At 41.9% G+C, this 19,972-nt stretch overlaps 1 protein-coding gene, 1 long non-coding RNA gene and 1 pseudogene across 2 annotated transcripts; all 3 read left to right on the forward strand.

Annotated features, from left to right (window-relative positions):
* Positions 1–5,661: 5,661 nt before the first annotated feature.
* LOC118471942 (putative cyclin-dependent kinase F-2) lies at positions 5,662–6,735 on the forward strand (annotated as a pseudogene).
* A 6,344-nt stretch (positions 6,736–13,079) lies between these two features.
* On the forward strand, positions 13,080–13,801 carry LOC118471989 (uncharacterized). Its single transcript, XR_004849358.1, has 4 exons — positions 13,080–13,094; positions 13,178–13,276; positions 13,380–13,484; positions 13,731–13,801. It is a non-coding gene; the product is annotated as an uncharacterized lncRNA (long non-coding RNA).
* Positions 13,802–15,307, forward strand: LOC118471988 (40S ribosomal protein S4-like). The gene is made up of 4 exons (XM_035958955.1): positions 13,802–13,937; positions 14,021–14,093; positions 14,278–14,336; positions 14,789–15,307. The coding sequence occupies exons 2-4, from the start codon at positions 14,075–14,077 to the stop codon at positions 15,083–15,085; spliced, it is 375 nt and encodes a 124-aa protein (XP_035814848.1). The 5' UTR covers positions 13,802–13,937; positions 14,021–14,074; the 3' UTR covers positions 15,086–15,307.
* The last annotated feature ends 4,665 nt before the right edge of the window (positions 15,308–19,972 follow it).

The raw sequence follows: 19,972 nt of genomic DNA on the forward strand, positions 1-19,972 counted from the left end.
GCAATGAATCAAACCTCAACATGTTTCGAGGCCAAATCGGAAGCGCAAGTGGTTCTACCACTAAGACCCTAAGACATGAAAAGTGACGCCATATCATGCTATATGTATTGACCAACCATTTAGAGGTGACGCCACACATGGAACAATTTCTTCATGAATTCTGGCTTCGATCAAGGGACCCAACTCCACAGGAATATGATAGCCTTCTTAGAAAGGGTGCGGGAATTGGATTTCCTGATTTCATTTCCTGGTTCAAACATAAGGTACGTGCTTAGTTTGTCATTTGAAGTTGCTCTTACATGCGAATACTATAACAATCTAGCGTGTTCGAACTTGCAGGGCCAAAGAGATCCGTCTATAAGTACCGAGTTGAGAAAAGTAGCCATTGGCTTTGCCTATAGGGTTAGGAATATTCTGGGTATGACGTCAATGGATACCGTTTTCGCACAACAAGCTATGACCAAAGTCGACCCAATCGAAAAACCACGTGTTCTAGAGTTATTACGCCCGGGCTTGATGAGGTTGAGTATTTTGGACGAATCGAAGAGATATATGAACTCAATTTTCATGGTTCCAAACCTCTTACTCCAGTGATATTCAAATGTCATTGGTTTGACGCTTAAGTGAGAAGACATGCACCTTCTAATCTTGGGCTAGTAGAAATTTGAAAGGATTCCACCTTACCATGAGACAATGTCTATATTGTGGCCCAACAGGCCACACAAGTGTATTATCTCCCATATGCGTGCAAAACGCAAGAACATCTTAAGAGTTGGGATGTTGTGTATAAGGTATCATCGTGTCACACCCGGATTTAAGGGATAAAGGCCGGTGTGTCTCATATGTGCGCGAAGGAAGAACAACACATATAATGACAAAGTGTACAGAGATAAATGTCACAATATCATAAAAGTAATTATTACATAGCGGAAGTCTTACAAAAATAAATGATAAATATAAAGCGAACTAATGTCCATCCATGGCGCCATAAAGTTGAATGGGAGACGCCACCTAGATCAAATCGTACTCCTCGTTGTACGACTCCTCCTGGACGACCTGTTCTTCTCCTGTGGGGGGTTATATATCGCAAGTGTGAGCTCACAAAAGATCATAGATCAACAAGTTGTGGGGAATAAAGTGCATAAACTCACCAAAGGTGGGAGTTCATGTGAAGTGTAAGGCTGACCAACAATAAGGGTTAAAGCTGAGCATTGCTTTTGGTAAGTTGGTCAAATTTTATTAGCAGTTACTAAATATAAGTAAATACCAAACCAGAATAATAATAGAACAAAATTAATAATAAACCCCATGCAAAGCAAATGACAAATTGAATTTAGTTCCATAGTTTAATCATGCGAGAGTCCTGAGCTGCTAATGATCGCGAGCACGACTAGTATACCTCTACAGAGGTTGTACCTTGTACCCACAAGTCATGTCACCCATCTGCCAAGGGATCGCGACTCCCATACACCTCTACCAAGGAAGCGAGGCAGGGTAACACTACGAGGCTTTTACAAAGTTTCACTAGCGTCAGAAAACCCGCTACAGTTTCTAGGAAGAGCAATGCAGGAATCCCCCGTCTGACCGCCATCGCAACAAAATCAACCCAGGAACTTCCCTACACGCCTACTCCCATACTGCCCTAGCCCCTATCGGGTAAGGTAGTCCTCCACTAGCTTTGCTAGTTAGTCAGCCAAGGGCGTCCCATTCCACCCTTGTGGTGGCACGTGTTTCTCAAGTTAAGCTCCATGTTCTAATTAAAAATAATGATCTTGACACGAACAATAAGTAAAACAATAGTATAATTGGAACATAAACAAAATGTAATATGAATCCCCAAACCATATAGAGCAATAGCAAAAACTACCCAAATAGTTCAGGGGTAAACAAGGTGAAAATATAACCAAACTAGAGTGATCTATTGGGTCTCATCAAAATTAAGCATATGCATGAATAAATGATAATAAAGAACATTATTGGGTAATAAAAGTGGTCAAGGGCACAACTTGCCTTCAATGAGCTCCTGCTCAGCAACTTCTACCTGCTGAACACCGGGATCCTCGGCCACTGGCTCTTCTACTCGCCACAATACAAACAATCATGGTACAAGGGAAAAATGAACATCACACCAAATATGTATACAAAATATAAATTAATATTCTACGCATTAAAACGAGATCATAGGTAAAGGAATCACTAAATTCGTAGTTATGGATTTTAAGTTATGAATTTCCAAAGGTTTTATGTGTTTGGTACAAGATTAATTAAGAGATCAATTTTAATACAATTTCCATGTTAAAACAGTGTTACTGAGTTATAGACAATATTAATACAGAATTATAGGAACTAGAATACGTCAATTTGGACTAAATATGAATTTTCTAGGGATTAAATAAGTTCTAACCATTATTTTTACATTAAAAATCACTTTCTATTTCCTTTTCCTTGATTTTCTAATCCCCTGGACTGCGCGCAGAATTTAACCAAAAGCCAGGGGCCACTGCGCAAATATCCCTAAGACCTAGAACGCCCCTATTGTGGAATGTGGGTTGTTTACCCTAACACTCAGGGTTTCTTACCCAAAAGTGCCTGCACACTGGGTTTTACCTAGATCTCGACCGTCCAATTATGATCCTGCGGCAACGATTAAATCTTATGATAATCAAACTGGTACACTGTAACCACCGCTGGATCAACTATCTACGCTCCGGATTCAAAGTAAACCAGATCGCCCCTCGTCCACACGATCTCAATCATACGATCCAAGTTAACCAGCACGAACGTGTACGCGCTGATCAAATCGGGACCGTACGTGATCAAATCGACGGTCCTGGCCTGGTCATCACCTATTCCCCCCCGAGCTCACCACGGTGGCGCCATCGCCACGGTCGCGTGCTTCTCCGACGAAAATCATCCGACGATCTGAGCCCTAAAACTATCAGCCGTCTAGCGCAACATGAATAGGGAAATGAGGCGGGTTAAGCTAGGTAAGCCATACCGTGGGTCGTTGTTTGGTTGACGGTGGCTGCGGTAGCTCGCCGGTCTGGGTGGGCGTCGCGTCTCCGACGAGAAATTCTGTGGCCGCGGAAGCGCTCCTATCTCCGCCAATGCCACGGGTACTTCCGCCGCACCTTGACAAAGCTCTCTCACCTACGCGGCAGCCCTAATGGCGACGGAACGTGGTGAGCTGATTCGCCCGCAGTGCCCAATCTCGCAATCCGCGTGGCGGCGGTAGGCTTTGGCCGTTCGGGAGATGGATTCGGTCAGAGGAGTGCGGTGCACAGAGACTTATACCCTAGTCAAGGCCATGTGCCCGAGGTGAGGTCATCGCTGCGATTGTCGCGTCCACGATCGACGGTCCCAGCCGGTGCGGGCGAGTGGTTAGGGATGGGCCTGACTTGGGGGCACCGCACGTGAACAACTCGAGTGACGGTGGGACGTTCACAAATCTCCCAGATGACTGACCGCACGGGCCCAAGTGTCACTAGGACGCCAGAGCAGCGCGGGGAGTTTATTTGTTGTCGCGCGAGCCCGTGAGCCATTGAGAAGGAGCGAGTGTGAGAGCGGTTGTTCAGTGGGTCCCCATTGTCTGTGGGCGGTTGTGGAGGGAAACGGGTCACGTGGGTGAGTGAGTTGGGTCTGCCGAGGAATTCACGGCCCAAGCGAGATCCTCCCTTTTTTCTTTTTCTTTTTATTTTCTATTTTCTTTCCTTGTTTTTGTTTTCCTTTAATTTTCAAATCTAGAATTTTGAATTCAAATCTCGCAGCAAAATTTGTACTCAAATTAAGTATTAACCTTGAACATACCAGTGGAATGAATTTATTTAATTATGGATGTGTTTTGTGTTTTATAGTATTTCTTTCTTTTCTCCAAACTCTAAATTGTGAATTAGGTCTTAATTCAAATTTGGATACTAATGTTTTTCTATAATTATTATCTTTATTGTTATCAAATGCACACACAAATAAACTTCGACATGATGCATATATTATTTATATGTTTTTGGCTAATTACTCACTTAAATAAAGTTGTTCACATGTGATATAAAAATAGAGGAATATCATATAGGAATAACTATCTCCTTTAATTTGGTTTACAAATTTGGGTATTACACATCACACGATAAATTACCTGTTCCAAACGATAAAGATTATAACTTAGAACTGGACACATATGACCATGTGTAAACCTACACATGCAGGAAGGTAACGCAAGGGGTATGATGGAAGATCAAATTGTTCTAGACACAACCTAGAACCTCGTCGTAAGCCCACTTTGCGGGACCCGCCAGGTACCGCAACATTGACACCGAACAAGCTACAATGGCCCGTATGGAGAGCGGACATGACAAAACACCAGATTGGGAGTACGACAGCGCACGCCCCCATAGACAATGCCAGGGGGACTAGAGCGGCCCAGGGGCAACAAGCTAAAGGACCCCCGAGTAGAATACGAGTCCCAACTGTAAATTCCTCCCTTGAGCAATAAAAGGGCGGAACATTCTTCCTTCTACACACAAGCACACTTGTCCCCTCGGTTTCCGATACCACAACATCAACATTTATGGTTACTCATAAGCATTCTGAGGAAGGAGCAAGTATAGATATGACTATTACATGTTCTCGCGGAAAGTTTGAGTCCATATGTATGTATACACATTTCGAATTACAATACTAATTCTTATAAAAAACCGTAGACCACTTGTTTCAATATCTTATAGGTATACTATGCAATCATACCTTCAAAGTACTTAGTATGAACAATGTTTTTATTTTACCATCACAATATATATTGAATAGATGGACAAATTATGCGAAAAGATGTCTTATATTGATAAGAAAGGGAGTGAGAATGGAAACTTGAATGTACATGCTACATGCATGTCTCGAATGACAACATCTTTTGCATTGAAGTGTTGAGTGTAAAAAAACCACTAATTGTTTAGTTGGAGAAAGCATTGCAGAAGTTAGAATTAGAAGCAAATTATTCTCTAAGAAAGATGCGAAAAATGATGTTCCTATTGTTTCAACATATGCTACTATATATAGGTACATTAAACAATACCATATCATTTAGAGTTCCTCAGTTTGGTAGTGAAATACACAAAAAGTAAAAGAGCAAAGAATGTACTTGAAAAGAAGACAAGAAAGAAAAAGAAAAATTCTCGAGAAAAAGGTACTTGTTACTGCATGAACTGTATTTTTCGTAAAAGGTGTAACCCAGCAAGGATTTCAGCCAAATTTCTGGCATCCTTGTTTGGTATGGACTAGCACCAGCTGACTTGAGCTTACCTTTCTTTGTTGGGTGCCGGCCAGTTCTGCAGCGACGGGGATACGGGTGTTCTTGGCTGCCACCGAGGATCGGCCGAGCGTGGTTTTCTATAGCCTTGGAGTAATATAGTGCTGGCAGAAGTAAAACGTAGGATGATTATCTGATGTGCCCTCGTCGGACTTGCTTTTGCTTTAAGATTCGATCAGATGGAGATGTCGTTATTCCAGTTGCCCATTACATCTATCTAATCTAACTATCTTATCTAATCTAACGCAACGTTATAAGTATTCCATCTACAGTTCTACACCCTCGCTTTCTCTCGCATTACTCACATCCGTCACCGACGTCGTCCACCTCATCATCTCCTCGCCTCGTCCCCTGCGGCCCTGATGGCTGCCAGCGTCAAGACCGCTGCCGCCGTCTGCGACCCCACCGCCGCGGTAAAGCCAGGCCTGAAGCGGAAGCGCATCGCCGTGGGGAGCATGGACCAGTACGAGTTCGAGGACACTTGCTGCCTCGGCGTGGGTGGCTTCGGCGCCGTCTTCAAGGCGCGCCACCGTGCCACGGGCCAGACCGTCGCCATGAAGCGCTACAGCCCGGCCGACCATACAGCGTTCCGCGAGGCGCGCTTCCTTGAGGAGGCAAACTGCGGCGGCGCCAACCCGTTCGTCGTCGGCTACCACGGCGTCGTCCGCGACCCCGTCACCGGGGAGATGATCCTCGTCATGGAGTGCATGGCGGCCAGCCTCCACGATCTCCTCTGCCAGCGGCCCCGCGGGAGCCCGCCGCTGCCCGAGGCCACCGTGCGCGCCGCAATGTGGCAGCTACTTTCAGGCACCAAGAAGATGCACGACGCCCACATTATCCATCGCGACATCAAGCCCCAGAACGTCCTTATCGGCGAGAGTCATAGCGTCGTCAAAATCTGTGACTTCGGGCTCGCCATGTCCATCGACGAGCGCCTCCCGTACGCGCCGGCCGGCACACTGTGGTACCAGGCGCCTGAGATGCTTCTGGGGAAGCCCGACTACGACGAGAAGGTCGACTCCTGGTCCCTTGGCTGCGTCATGGCGGAGCTCATCAACAAAGGCAGGCCACTGTTCCAGGGATTCCACGACGACGGACAACTCTGCGCGATCTTCGATTTGCTCGGCGTGCCTGACGACAGCACGTGGCCGTGGTTCTCGTCCACGCCATTCGCCAGGGAGGTGATGCCGGAGCTGGATATGCAATTGCAACGGTGCAACCGCCTGCGCAATCGGTTCCCCGAGACGAAGCTATCCACGGAAGGATTCGAGGTGCTCAGTGGCCTGCTCACATGCAATCCCGAGAAGAGGCTGACGGCAGCCGCCGCGCTCAAGCACCCATGGTTCGCCAAGGTCGATGATCTGGAGCTACCAAAGAAAGAGAATCCTGCGTCGGCGTTGCCCAAGCGACAGAAATTGCGTGTTGTATTCGTATGACTTAGATTTATTGTGAGCACCGTGATGATGTAAAAATAGTCTATTATTGTTATAACAGATCAATCTTATAAGCTCCTTTAATGTAATATTGTGAGCATCGTGATGATGTCAATTGCATTATTTGATGAATCATTTTCGGCTATGCTTTTGAATGAATTCGATAAGTCTCGCTGTAATATAACCATCCGATGCATGCCTCTGAATTTTAGTAATTTCAGATCTGTTGGTTTCTAGCAGGAGACAGAACGAGCAATGAAGTGAAAAATCAAAATATGGGAATTTAGGAAAAGAAGATGGAGAGGCTACCGACGAAGTTGCAACAAGAAGGAGCCAACGAATCTTGATCATCCAAGACTACAGGAAGAACTAGAGAAAACCCTAATAAGTTCCTTAGCTACAATTGGTTAGGTCTGGATCAGCGAATGTAATTTTGATGTATACACCCTTACTGTGATTCTCGGTAATTTATAAGTGTTCAAATTTTGTCTGTCACCATAAATATCTGAAAGAGGATATTTATTTCTACCAATGATATTAGTCAAAATACTACTCTCTCCGTTTCAAAATAGTATTCGTTTTAGCTATTAATTTTATGTCTACATTAAAATGGATGATGACAAATCTATACACATATATAAAACACATACATCAATTATTGTAATTACCTAAAACTATATTTAATTTGGGGGCAACATGAGTACTTCATATGATCCTTTCCTTTGAACTGAATTTCATTCTAATAATTACAATTTATGAATAGATCAATTAAACTAATATGATTTTATGTGGAATATATTTATATATTACTATTTGTTATATGTGAGAGGTATTTATGTGTTACATTTCTACTGTATGAGTGCGAGCTGAAGATCGAGTGTGTTATAAATTATAGATTAGAAACATATTCCGGTGATATATAAAATCAATTTTCATCCCAACCTGTGAATTTTAAATAGGGTTATATCTAAACTTTGGAAAGTGGTGAAATGTTAAATTCGAAGCCAAATAAGCTACTCAATTTCCACCACTAGAATCCGGCACAAGTGCTCAGCGCTTTGGCGAGTGCTTTTTGTTGGGCACTCGACAAAGAATTGTTTGCCGAGTGCCACACTCGGAAAAGTAACACTCTCGCGACGACTACGTTTACCGAGAGTAAGACAGTCGGCAACAATCGCTTTGCCGAGTGTCAGCAGCCGTCTATAGCTAACGGCCATTACCTTTTTCGAGTGCCAGGCACTGGCACTCGGCAAAGAAGCTACTTTGTCGAGTGACGCATGGCTAACACTCGGTAAACCATGCTTTGTCGAGTGTTTTACTTTGACACTCGACAAAGTATATTTTTATTCTTTTCTTTTTTCCAACCAAAACTTTTTGTGGTGTGTTCCTACAGTATGTGGACCTACATGTTCGATATTGGCACGATTATAAAACTGTTTTCTATAACTATTAAATTTTGTTCGTTTAATTGAATTTCTCGGATAATTCAGATTTGAACTGTAAGTCAATCGAAAGATGAAAACTCGCGAATGCAAAAATAATATTCATGTTATTTAGCACAAGTTACGTCCTATTTCTGGAGAAGACCCGAATTTTTGAGCACCACGCTCACGAAACAAGATCGTGAACTTGTCATCCAGTTGTTTTTAAATTGTATAAAACATAAATAAAGCCAGAAAATCATGAAACTTATCCACACGTCATGATATCATATGTACAGGATGTGATAAAAATTGAAAATGTTCCGTGAAATTTATCACGCACTATTTATAGAAACCTAGCCGGTACATTGAAGTTCTATGATTTCATGTGAAGGCCGGCTAAGTTTCAACACATAGTGCGTGACAACTTTCACGAAACACTTTCAAATTTTATCAGCGTCTCTACATATGATATCATGACATCTCAACAAGTTTCATGATTTTTGGAATTTTTTTGTGTTTTATACAATTTTAAAACCACCAGATCACAAGTTCACAGTCTTGTTTCATGAGCAACGTGCTTGAAAATTTCGATCTTCTCCTGAAATAGGGCGTAACTTGTGCTAAATAACATGTATATCATTTTTGCATTCGCCGTTTTCCATTTTTCGAGTGACTTGCAGTTTAAATCTGAATTAACCGAAAAAAATCAATTAAACAAACAAAATCTAAAAGTATAGCAAACACCTTGATAATTGTGCCAAATTTGAACATGTAGTATATGTACTGTAGAAAGGCAGTAGAAAAAGTTTGAGAGAAAAAATAAAAAGTAAAATAAAATCTACTTTGTAGAGTGTCTGATGGTGACACTCGGTAAAGATAGTCTATGCCGAGTGCCTCACACAAGACACTCGACATGCCCCAGATCTGGCACTCGACAAAGTATATTTTTAAATTAAAAACATCTTTGTTGAGTGCCAGATCACAGGCACTCAACAAACACGATGAACTTATCATCACCGCGCGCCCGCGGGCCCATTCATTTAACAAAAAACCGCCTTCCACACTCAACAAACGCGATGAACTTATCATCACCGCCGCTCGTCTCGCGACTGTGGCCTTCCCGTGCGCCACAGCCGCCTCGCCTAGGCAGCCATCGCTGGCGCCCGTCCCCGGCACCGGCTCCGCCATTGCTGCCCCAGCACCGCCAACTCCACCCCTGACGATCTCCATGATAAACATCACTCCATTCTTCTATGAATCACGCACCATAATATTCAATAGAACCTACATGTTTATACACATATATACCTTATTAATTACATTCAATATAGAGTAAGCAAAATAAAATGTATACAAGATGACAATAACACTCACTAGTTATGAAAGTTATATGGGAAGAGTTTGTTCGGTGACGTTGTTTATCCAATGTCTTGAATATATTATTCTATGTTTGTTTTTTTACACTACTACATATATGACTATTTAAGACACACCACTAAAGACTCATATAAGTACATTTTATAGAAGTGTCTTATATCATACGATGTTGAGTAAGATAAGACAATTTTTAGAAATCCGTCTTAATTGGAAAAGTTTTTTGAGACAGTTACGTCGTAAACAATGTATTATATTGATTTAAGACATGTTTTTATTATTAACTATCTCAAATAATGATAGTATTTGAGTCATCCCTACTTTAACAATTGTCTTAGTTGGCAATGAGTATTTGAGACACTTCTATGTATGAAACCATCTCAAATAAGAATACTATGAGTTGTCTAGACTATAAGAACTGTCATAGATGTTAGTGAATATACTAGACAATTATAAATATGGAACCGTCTTCACATGATAGTCTGACAAGACGTATATGAAAAATGTAGCAAATAGTGAAATCACCTTGAGTTGATGATATATACAAATCGCTATCATTTTGTTTCCATCCCGCGACGCCTTCTCACCATACACACCCAATGCCTCCCTCGGGAACGACCACCGCCGCCCAATAATCATGGACTCCGAACCCCAAGAATCGCCCCGCCGGAGGCCGTCTCACGTTGTGGTGGCTCATTACAGCCGACGCCGGCCTGCTACGTTCATTCGTGGCGCCATCAGCAGCAACCACCAACTCAAATAATCTAGGTAAACAAACATGACTCCTGTTATTGGCATGACCAATTCATATAAAATTTAGATATTATTATTATTATTTAGATTATATAATCTATAGGCTAAACAAACAGAAACTTAGTGACATACCAATTCATATAAAATTTAGATATTATTATTATTATTATTATTATTATTATTATTATTATATTATGATGATGAGTAAATTCATGTTTTACGCCCGGCCCTCACGTTATTGGCCGAATTGTTGAGACAAAAAAACCAAAAAAAGAGGAAAAGAGGAAGGTACCCCACAAAACCTGATCTTCCCCGTAACCCCTCATGTGTTGCCGCCCCCAGCCTCCTCCTGTCCACCGCTCTCCTGTCCACCGCTCCTATGTCGCCGCCCCAGCCTCCTCCCGTGTCACCGCTCCCAGCCTCCTTCTGTGCTTGCGCCCTCTCCAGGCGGAGGAGGGAGGGAATCAGTGAGAGCCGAGAGCGACGTCGCAGCGCATAGGACACAGGCTGACAGACGCACCGCACATGCGCACAGCTGCGTGATGGGCGCTGCCACGGCGAGCGGGGGGGCTCCGCCAGGCCCAGGAGCCGTTTTCTGCCACGGTTTTCTGCAGGCGGAGGAGACAAGGGAGCTACGGACGGTGAGTTGCCTCCCGTTCGATCCGTGGCCGCACTACCCTGCTCAAACTGCATCGATCCGTGGCCACATTTTGATCTGGTCTCCAATGCGTGATTCGACAGATAAACAAGTGGGGCGAGATGATGTACGAGAAGATCCAGAACTGGATAAGGAGCTGACTAGGTACAAGGAGCAGATCTGCAAGACCCACCCGGCCCATCCCAGGAGGTCGTCAAGGCGCATTTCAAATATTTGTTAATCTGCAATACCATCCTGTTTGGGTCCGAAAGGTTTTGGTGCAATGTGAAGTATGATGATCGTTTACATGAATTGGTTTACTGAGGCAACTTGAACTGCATGCTATGCTAAGTATTCCCTACTGAACAACATTGTTGTTATTGCACACTTGACATGGTTTGACTGACTGATATTTCTGTCTTACTTTTGGGGTGCTTACATTTCAGGGTTTCCCTAGCTTTTTTTGTGTTGTTGATTTGAAGTTCTTTATTACAATTTCGTTTGCATAAGAATATTTCAATGATTACACTCGATTCTTACTCTTGGTAGGAAACTTGCAGTGATGAAGTTAATCCGCCTGTTGCCATATTAGTATTAATGTTAATGCTATTTCATCTTATTTTGCAATTCAGCTTGTTCTTCAGTTTAACTAATGTTGTGCTATTTTGTATTGCTATTTTAGGTTGTTGAGGCTGCAAAGCAGCTCCATTTGAAGGAACATGTGGTATTGGATGGTTCTAGCAATCCTGTAAAATTAGCTGCTACAGTCGAATGCAAGGGTATTGTTGGGAGTGATGACAGGTAATTTGATTCTTGAAGTTACATGCTGGGGTTTGTTGATGTCTGGTATAAGTAATGGAATCACCTGCGACCTTTTCATTTTCTTTTCTTGATGGCTCATCAGTTGGTAGTAGTTTACATTTTTCTGTGCACGAAAGCAATGATGAGCATGTTTTGAGTTATCAGTAAGCACATGGTTTAATTGTGTTGCTGATAGACTGGAGAGAAGAGGGCTGGAGCACCCGGATGGTTGCCCTCTCTGCAACCATGAACAAGAAACTACTCAACATCTTCTAGCTTCTTGCATTTCTGGCACATCATTCTTTCACCTTTTGGGTTGGGGCACCTCTCTCCTGGGGAACATGTGTCGTCTTTTGCTTATTGGTGGAAAGAGGTGAGCAGCAAAGTACATAAGGAATGGAGAAAGGGCTTCAATAGTGTCACCATTTTAGGAGCTTGGTGCTTATGGATGCAAAGGAACTGGGCTATCTTTGATGGTGATTCTCCTACCATTGGAAAAGTGCAAAGATCCCTGTTTGATGAGCTAGCATGTTAGGTGATGGCTGGGGCCAAGAATCTGGAAAGCTTAGGCCTAGCAACAACCCTTAGCTCGGCAGGAATGTTCTAGTGGGTATTGTGTGGTCGTGTTTCTATTGTGCCTCCTGACGGATCAGTTTTTGTTTTTTTGTTTTTGGCCACCTTAAGTGGCCTAGGATGCTTGTATCTGTCCGCTTGGACTTCTTTTCCCCCCTCTACTTAATATAATGATGCACAACCCTCCTGCGTTTTCCGAGAAAAAAAACTGTGTTGTGTTTTCCCCCTCTACTTAATAGTAACCTGAAATTATTAGGAAGACATAATTAGACATTCCCGCTAGATATGTTCCTTATGAATCACATGTTTTAGGCACACATACAACCACCTGGCAGTATGCTTTGCGGACAATATGTGATGTACCACATGTTATCCTTTGCGGATAATCTTAGTTTGGACCGTGATCGATATCATCAGGTTGTTTTTACAGTCTGAATTCTATTTTACTCAAACAACGAGGTGGAGACGTCGTTTGAGAGGGTCGATGAGAAACACAGCCAAATAACCTCCAACTAACCTTTGTGGTGAGTAGTTTGTTTTTGCTTTGGTTCTCTCTTGCACATAGTTGAATAAAAGTGATTCTTATCAATCTTGCATTGGAAAAACACGGAGCCTATTATTATCAGGGAAGCATTTGAGCCAAAGTACTATGTACATCACCATGCTTTTATGTGACTATATATATAAATATAACAAATAAAGTTTTATTGGACCAGTTCTTTGACCATGCCATTGGTATCAACGTTCCAAGGTCCCGCTTCATACCAGTTAAGGCGACATCAGATTTGCAGCTAGTACAGGTTTGTATGCTATGGTGAATAAAATTGAGTATGTGATGTGCTCTCTATGCGTCTAAATGAAAACTTCTATTTTTGCTTTGCAGTCTGATCTATATACCTTGGATGATGACTTCGTTACACGTAATTCAGCCAGAACAAATCCATCAAATCCCTCAATTGAACTTGGTCCTGAGTTCAAGAAGGTCAGATTCTAGCATTTATATTTACATTAAAAAAGAGGTTCAAACATTAACTTGTGAGGTCCAAACGTGGTTAGGATGATCGTGTTTCTTCACATATTGGCAGGTTGGGAGCTTCCTTGGTCGCTTCAAGTCCATACCTAGCATTGTTGAGCTTGACAACTTGAAGGTTTCCGGTGATGTTTGGTTCGGTTCTGGAATTGTACTGAAGGTACATCTTCCTAAGTTACAGAACAGCTATAACATTCCTAAGTTGCAGAACAACTTCCTAAGTTCAGACAAGTTTCATGTATTTATTCGAAGACCGCATCTATCATGCTAAAAAGATGTAGAGAAACTTAATGGGAACAATTTGCAGCTTCTTTTCCCATGTTGTTTGTTATGACTCCTTTATGAAGACACATATCTTACAGTGCTTAAGTCATGGAGTAATGACAATTCTTCTCTGTAACTTTAGGGGAAAGTGACCATCACTGCAAAACCTGGCGTCAAGCTAGAAATCCCAGACGGAGCAGTGATGGAGCCAAACACTAATAATTCAGAAGGATCCCTAGCTGGTGTTGCTGTCTGGGATGTATTCCGCAGGCAGGATCTTCCAAAGCTTAATGAATATCTAGCTGTTCATCAGGAAGAATGTGCAGCTAGATGTCAAGCAGTGTCTTCTGTAATGACTCATTTCTTCCCTATGTCAAATTAGTCTTAAATAAATTCTCAAAGGTGTTTCATGTTACTATACTTTTGATGCAGGTTAAATATCCTATTTATGATCAAACAGTGTACCTTAACGATTATCATAAGAAGATGTTGAAGGATCAATATGGTAAGTACTAAGTACCAGAGAGAGGATTACTATTTTTATTTCCAAATGTTTTACTGTTGTTTGCTCCATTGCATCTAGGCTCTAGGCTCCATTGCAAATTGGCTTGCTTGTCAACTTAACGTTACTTCTGTTTGTGGAGTTTGGGTATTGAAGCTTGTATGTCTTGTTGGGTTCATTTTCTTAGAGGGACTGAAGACAATCGAGCAGATTACAATGGACTCAGCTTCGGTCGAGACCAATATGGTTAGCCTGCTGTACCATTTATTTGATCCTCGTACTTTCCCACTGTTAACTGTAATTAGGGTCTTATATGCACATATCAACTCTTTGTAAGTTATTCTTTGAGGTCATGGATCCAAGTATATCACCTGATAAACTGTGTCAAGTCTTGGAACAGCACAACGTGCTTGCAATGCTAGCCAATTTAACACATCATCTCTCATTGTTCTAGTTGAGAATGATGATCTTGGTAGCTGTGTGAGGTTGCTGTTTTTCATTAGTAGATCTGTGTACCTTATCCTTGCTATACTGTCCATATATGTTGTGTGCATGAAAGTCTTGCATTGAAAATGTCATGTGCTACAATCGTTAGGACTATTAATAGATGTTGCTCACTGCTTGCATTGAAAATGTCATGTGCTACATTGAAAATATCATGTGAAACGCTCATTGTTTTTCTACTGGTTTGTGTGCAGTTCAAGCTCTGCAAGGTGAGGTCTGTTCAATTTGGCCAAAAAGGCATCCCCTACCTGAACACCTACGATGGCCGCACCATCCGCTACCACGACCCGCTCATCAAGGCCAACGACACCATCAAGATCAATCTGGAGACCAACAAGATCATGGACTTCATCAAGTTTGACGTCGGCAACATGGTCATGGTGACTGGCGGGAGGAACACCGGGCGTGTAGGAGTCATCAAGAACAGGGAGAAGCACAAGGGCAGCTTTGAGACCATCCACGTGCTGCTTGGAGCTTTTTGCTATGTCTAGTTTTCTCCTATTTGTTGTACAGGAAAACATAGAATAGAATTCAAATTTGGTGGTCACAAAAGTGTGGAGACTTTAATTCATATAAAGTTAGGCTTAACATTAGTGCAAACAGTTGTATTTTATTTTAGATTTAGGGTACACTTATGTATGCGTTGTTTGACAATGCTTATTTATGATATATTGAATGATACTTATTTATATTATATTAATTATAATGTTGTTAAATATATGTGTATGTATATTTCTCTTTCAAATTATTATAACATGATATCTGAAAAATGATTATAAATTGAAGAATGTACTGCCATGTAAGTCATTTCGTTTAAATCTTAATAATACGATTACCAAAATGTCTAATATCAGTCTCCTAAATAAGACGGTTTCTAAAACGCTTATTAGTCACCTAAATAAGATGGTTTTCCTATTGTAATCGTCTATTATTGTAGGATATTCGAGACGGTTTGATAAATACTTTATGACTTTTAATGTTTGTATTCTCTACGATTCTTTAGCAGCAGTGTCTTAAAAAACCTAATTCAAGACGGTTTATCGGACGAAATGACTTAAACAAATACCTTTTTCAGATGGTTTATCAGACAAAATGACTTAAACAAATACCTTTTGCAGACGATTATAAATTAAAAACTGTCTTATATAATATCTTTTAAGACAGTTTATAACCATCTTAAATGTGGGACATCTTTTGCGACTCCATCAAAATTGGACACTTTATAAGTGTCTTAATAACTGAAAATTAACCATCTCATATAGCATGATAGAGTTGACCGATATCGAGATTACTTATATTAACACCAAAGAACAATTGACCGATATCTTTACCAAGCCATTAGATGAGCAAACTTTTACCAAACATAGGCATGAGCTAAATATTCTTGATTCTAGGAATTTTGATTGATATTTTTGCACACATAGCTCATTTATACCTTTGATCATATCTCTTTCATGTACTATGACTAATGTGGTTTTCGAGTGGATTTCAAGCTAAGTCGTAGATTGAAAGGGAAAAGGAGTCTTCGGCGAAGACAAAGGCTTCCACTCCACTCCATCGAATTATTCATCCTTCGCCGTCGCTCCACACCGCTCTCAAATTTGGTATAATCTTCACTCATATATTATTTACCATAGGGGGAGAAAGTAGTTAAAAGGGCTTATATTTCACTCACAAGTATCCGTTTTTGGCGATTCATGCCAAAGGGGGAGAAAGTATATTAGCCCAAAGCAAAAGGACCGCACTACCACCAATTTCATAAATTTAGTCTTTCAACTTGTATTTAAAGAAGTGTTTTCAAATTGGTATCTTATTTTGATACAATTTCAAATTGGTATAACCTCTCTTAAAATTAATATCTAAAACCCTCTTGAACACTAAGAGAAGGATTTTATTGAGGGAGAGTTTTGTTTAGTCAAAGGAAAAGCATTTGAAACAGGGGAGAAAATTTCAAAATCTTGAAAATGCTTCTCAAAAACTTATTCATTTACCTTTGACTATTTGCAAAAATACTTTGAAAAGATTTTCCAAAAAGAATTTGCAAAGACAAAACAAGTGGTGCAAGCGTGGCCCAAAATGTTAAATTAGAAGAAAGCATACATGCATATCTTATGAAATGTATATTGGTTTAATTCCAAGTAACCTTTGCACTTACATTATGCAAACTAGTTCAATTATGTACTTATATATTTGCTTTGGTTTGTGTTGGCATCAATCACCAAAAAGGGGGAGATTGAAAGGGAAATAGGCTTACACCTTTTGCTAATTGATTTTGGTGGTTGAATTGCCCAACACAAATAATTGGACTAACTAGTTTGCTCTAGATTATAAATTTTACAGGTGCCAAAGGATCACAACAAACCAATAAAAAGACCAAGAAAGGGTTCAAATAAAGAGAGCAAAAGACAACCCAAAGGCAGCACTGGTCTGGCGCACCGGACTGTCCGGTGTGCCACCGGACAGTGTCCGGTGCACCAGGGAACACAACTCCAAACTTGCCACCTTTGGGAATTCTGGGAGCCACTCCGCCATAATTCACCGGACTGTCCGGTGTAGCACCGGACTGTCCGGTGTGCCAGTGGAGTAACGGCTACACAACGCCAACGATCGTCTGCAACGGAACAGTAAAAGTGAACAGTGCACGCCTGCCTGCGCAGAAGTTAGAGCAGCGCCAGAAGGCGCACCGGACAGTGAATAGTGATTGTCCGGTGCACCACCGGACTGTCCGGTGGCCCACATGTCAGAAGCTCCAACGGTCAGAACCTAGCGGCCGGGTGACGTGGCTGGCGCACCGGACAGTGTCCGGTGGCGCACCGGACTGTCCGGTGCGCCATACGACAGCAGCCTCCACCAACGGCTCTTTTGGTGGTTGGGGCTATAAATACCCCCAACCACCACACTTCAATGCATCCAAGTTTTCAGCCATCAAACCTCATACAAGAGCTCTAGACTTCATTCAAAGACACAATCAAAGAGATCAAATCCTCTCCCAAGTCCAAAGATCATTCCAATCAAATAGTGACTAGTGAGAGAGACACTTGTGTTCATTTGAGTTCTTGCGCTTGGATTGCTTTTCTTCTTCCTTCTATTCTTGTTTCCGACTCAATTGTAATCAAGGCAAGAGACACCAATTGTGTGGTGGTCCTTGTGAGGACTTAGTGTCCCGATTGATTGAGAAGAGAAGCTCATTCGGTCTAAGTGACCGTTTGAGAGAGGGAAAGGGTTGAAAGAGACCCGATCTTTGTGACCACCTCAATGGAGAGTAGGTTTGCAAGAACCGAACCTCGGGAAAACAAATCACCGTGTCATCCGTTCTTATTCGCTTGTGATTTGTTTCGCCCTCTCTTTCGGACCCGACTTTAATTCTAACGCTAACCCCGGCTTGTAGTTGTGCTTAAACTTTATAAATTTCAGATTTGCCTATTCACCCCCCTCTAGGCGACTTTCACTAAGTATATGTGATGGCCATTAATTGTTGTTTAATTATAATGAGTTGTGACGTTGGCATGGGTGATACTTAAAAATTAAAATGGCCTTGGTTGGCCAAATGTTGTGATGAACAAAAATGTTTGTAATAAACAAAATCGTCATGGTATGAATGCCACGTGAAGGCCTTGTCTTGCCATGTCATGTGAGTGTTTAATTTTGTGACGTTTTTATCCTACGTTGAGGTATGTTGTGGCATTTTTTGGAGATTGTTAATGACGAAAGACATGTGTCACAAAACTATGACGACGAACGATGTGTCACTAAATTTATGACAAAAATCCATGAAACTTCATAGAACATGTAATGCCACGCATGATAGGTGACGAAGTAATTTTTGTCATATAGATGTCATAAACTTCAAAATATGACATGAATTCAAGGTATTACGACATAAAGGAAATGTCACAGAAGGTGACACATGTTGTAGTATATGGTGTTAGTTTCCATGCTCTACTCCGATCCGGGACAGAGTTTCGACATCACCTCCATGTTGTTCTCCAGACAGTACACTCTCACTGCCAGGATGTATATCCGAAAAACAGCGAGGACATGCTGCATAAACTCTATCTTGGATCGGAGTAGAGCACGGAAACTAACCCCGTCTACGCAACCATGAGTGGGATTAGGACCTATCCTCGCCTATTATAAGGTAGGAACATAGTGTACATGCATTCCTTGTTTATATTAAACTATACTCAGTTATATATGTTAGAGGATGGAGGACCATGGGTGGATGTACACGGTCCATGTAGGAAGGAATGATGTCACCCCTGAATGGATTAGAAAGTCGGATGCTTTTGTGGAACTAGCATTTGACAAAGCTGCTAAAGGAGCGAGTCTAGTCCCATGCCCGTGCAGCAAATGTTCCAACAGGAAAAGAAAATCAAAGAAGGCCATGGTAGAACATATTTGGAAGAATGGATTTACATCAGACTATACTCGGTGGATCTTCTATGGTGAAGCGCATCGTACGAGAGAGGAGGTGTTGAGACAACGCGTTGAGGATTATGATGCTGATGTCGGGGTAGCGAATATGTTGAACGACTATCACGAGTCACAATTCACCCGAGGATGTACGGAGGACGAGCTAGAGCCGACAACAAAGGTGTTCTACGACATGTTTGACGTGGCACAAAAGCCCCTTCATGGCCAGACAAAGGTTTCTCAACTGGATGCCATTGGACGAGTAATGGTGATCAAGTCGCACTACATCATGAGTCGAGACACATTCGATGGTTTGTTGACAGTTATTGGCAGCCTGCTTCCGAAGGATCATGGTCTGCCAAAGAGCATGTACGAGGCACAGAAACTCCTTCGAGCACTCAAGATGACATATGAGCAGATACATGCTTGTCCGAAGGGCTGCATGGTATTTAGGAAACAATACACAGAGGCAAAGTACTGTCCGAAGTGTAAACGTCTAGGTTCATGGAGATAGACACTGGTGATGGACATAAGAGGCAGCTCGACATCCCCGTGACAATCCTACGCCACCTCTTGTTCATACCGAGAATCCAGCGTCTATACATGAACGAGGAATCTGCGAAATAGATGACATGTCACAAAAATGGCAAACAATACAATCCTGACAAGATGGTGCATGCATACGATGATGAAGCATGGAAACACTTTGAAGTCATTCACCATGAGAAAGTTGAATAGGCTTGTAATGTACGTGTTGCGCTGGCCATAGATGGGTTCAATCCCTATGGAATGATTGTTGCCCCGTACACATGTGGGCCCATGTTTGTTATCCCCATCAATCTCCCCCCGGTGTATGCTTTCAAAGATAGAACATAGTCGTGTTGTTCATAATTCCTCCACACCCGGGAATTAAAATGGGTATGTACATGGAGCCTTTGATTAATGAATTGGTCTGTGCTTGGGAG

The sequence above is a fragment of the Zea mays genome, chromosome 5 (assembly GCF_902167145.1).
Source record: "Zea mays cultivar B73 chromosome 5, Zm-B73-REFERENCE-NAM-5.0, whole genome shotgun sequence".
Taxonomy (NCBI): Eukaryota; Viridiplantae; Streptophyta; class Magnoliopsida; order Poales; family Poaceae; genus Zea; species Zea mays.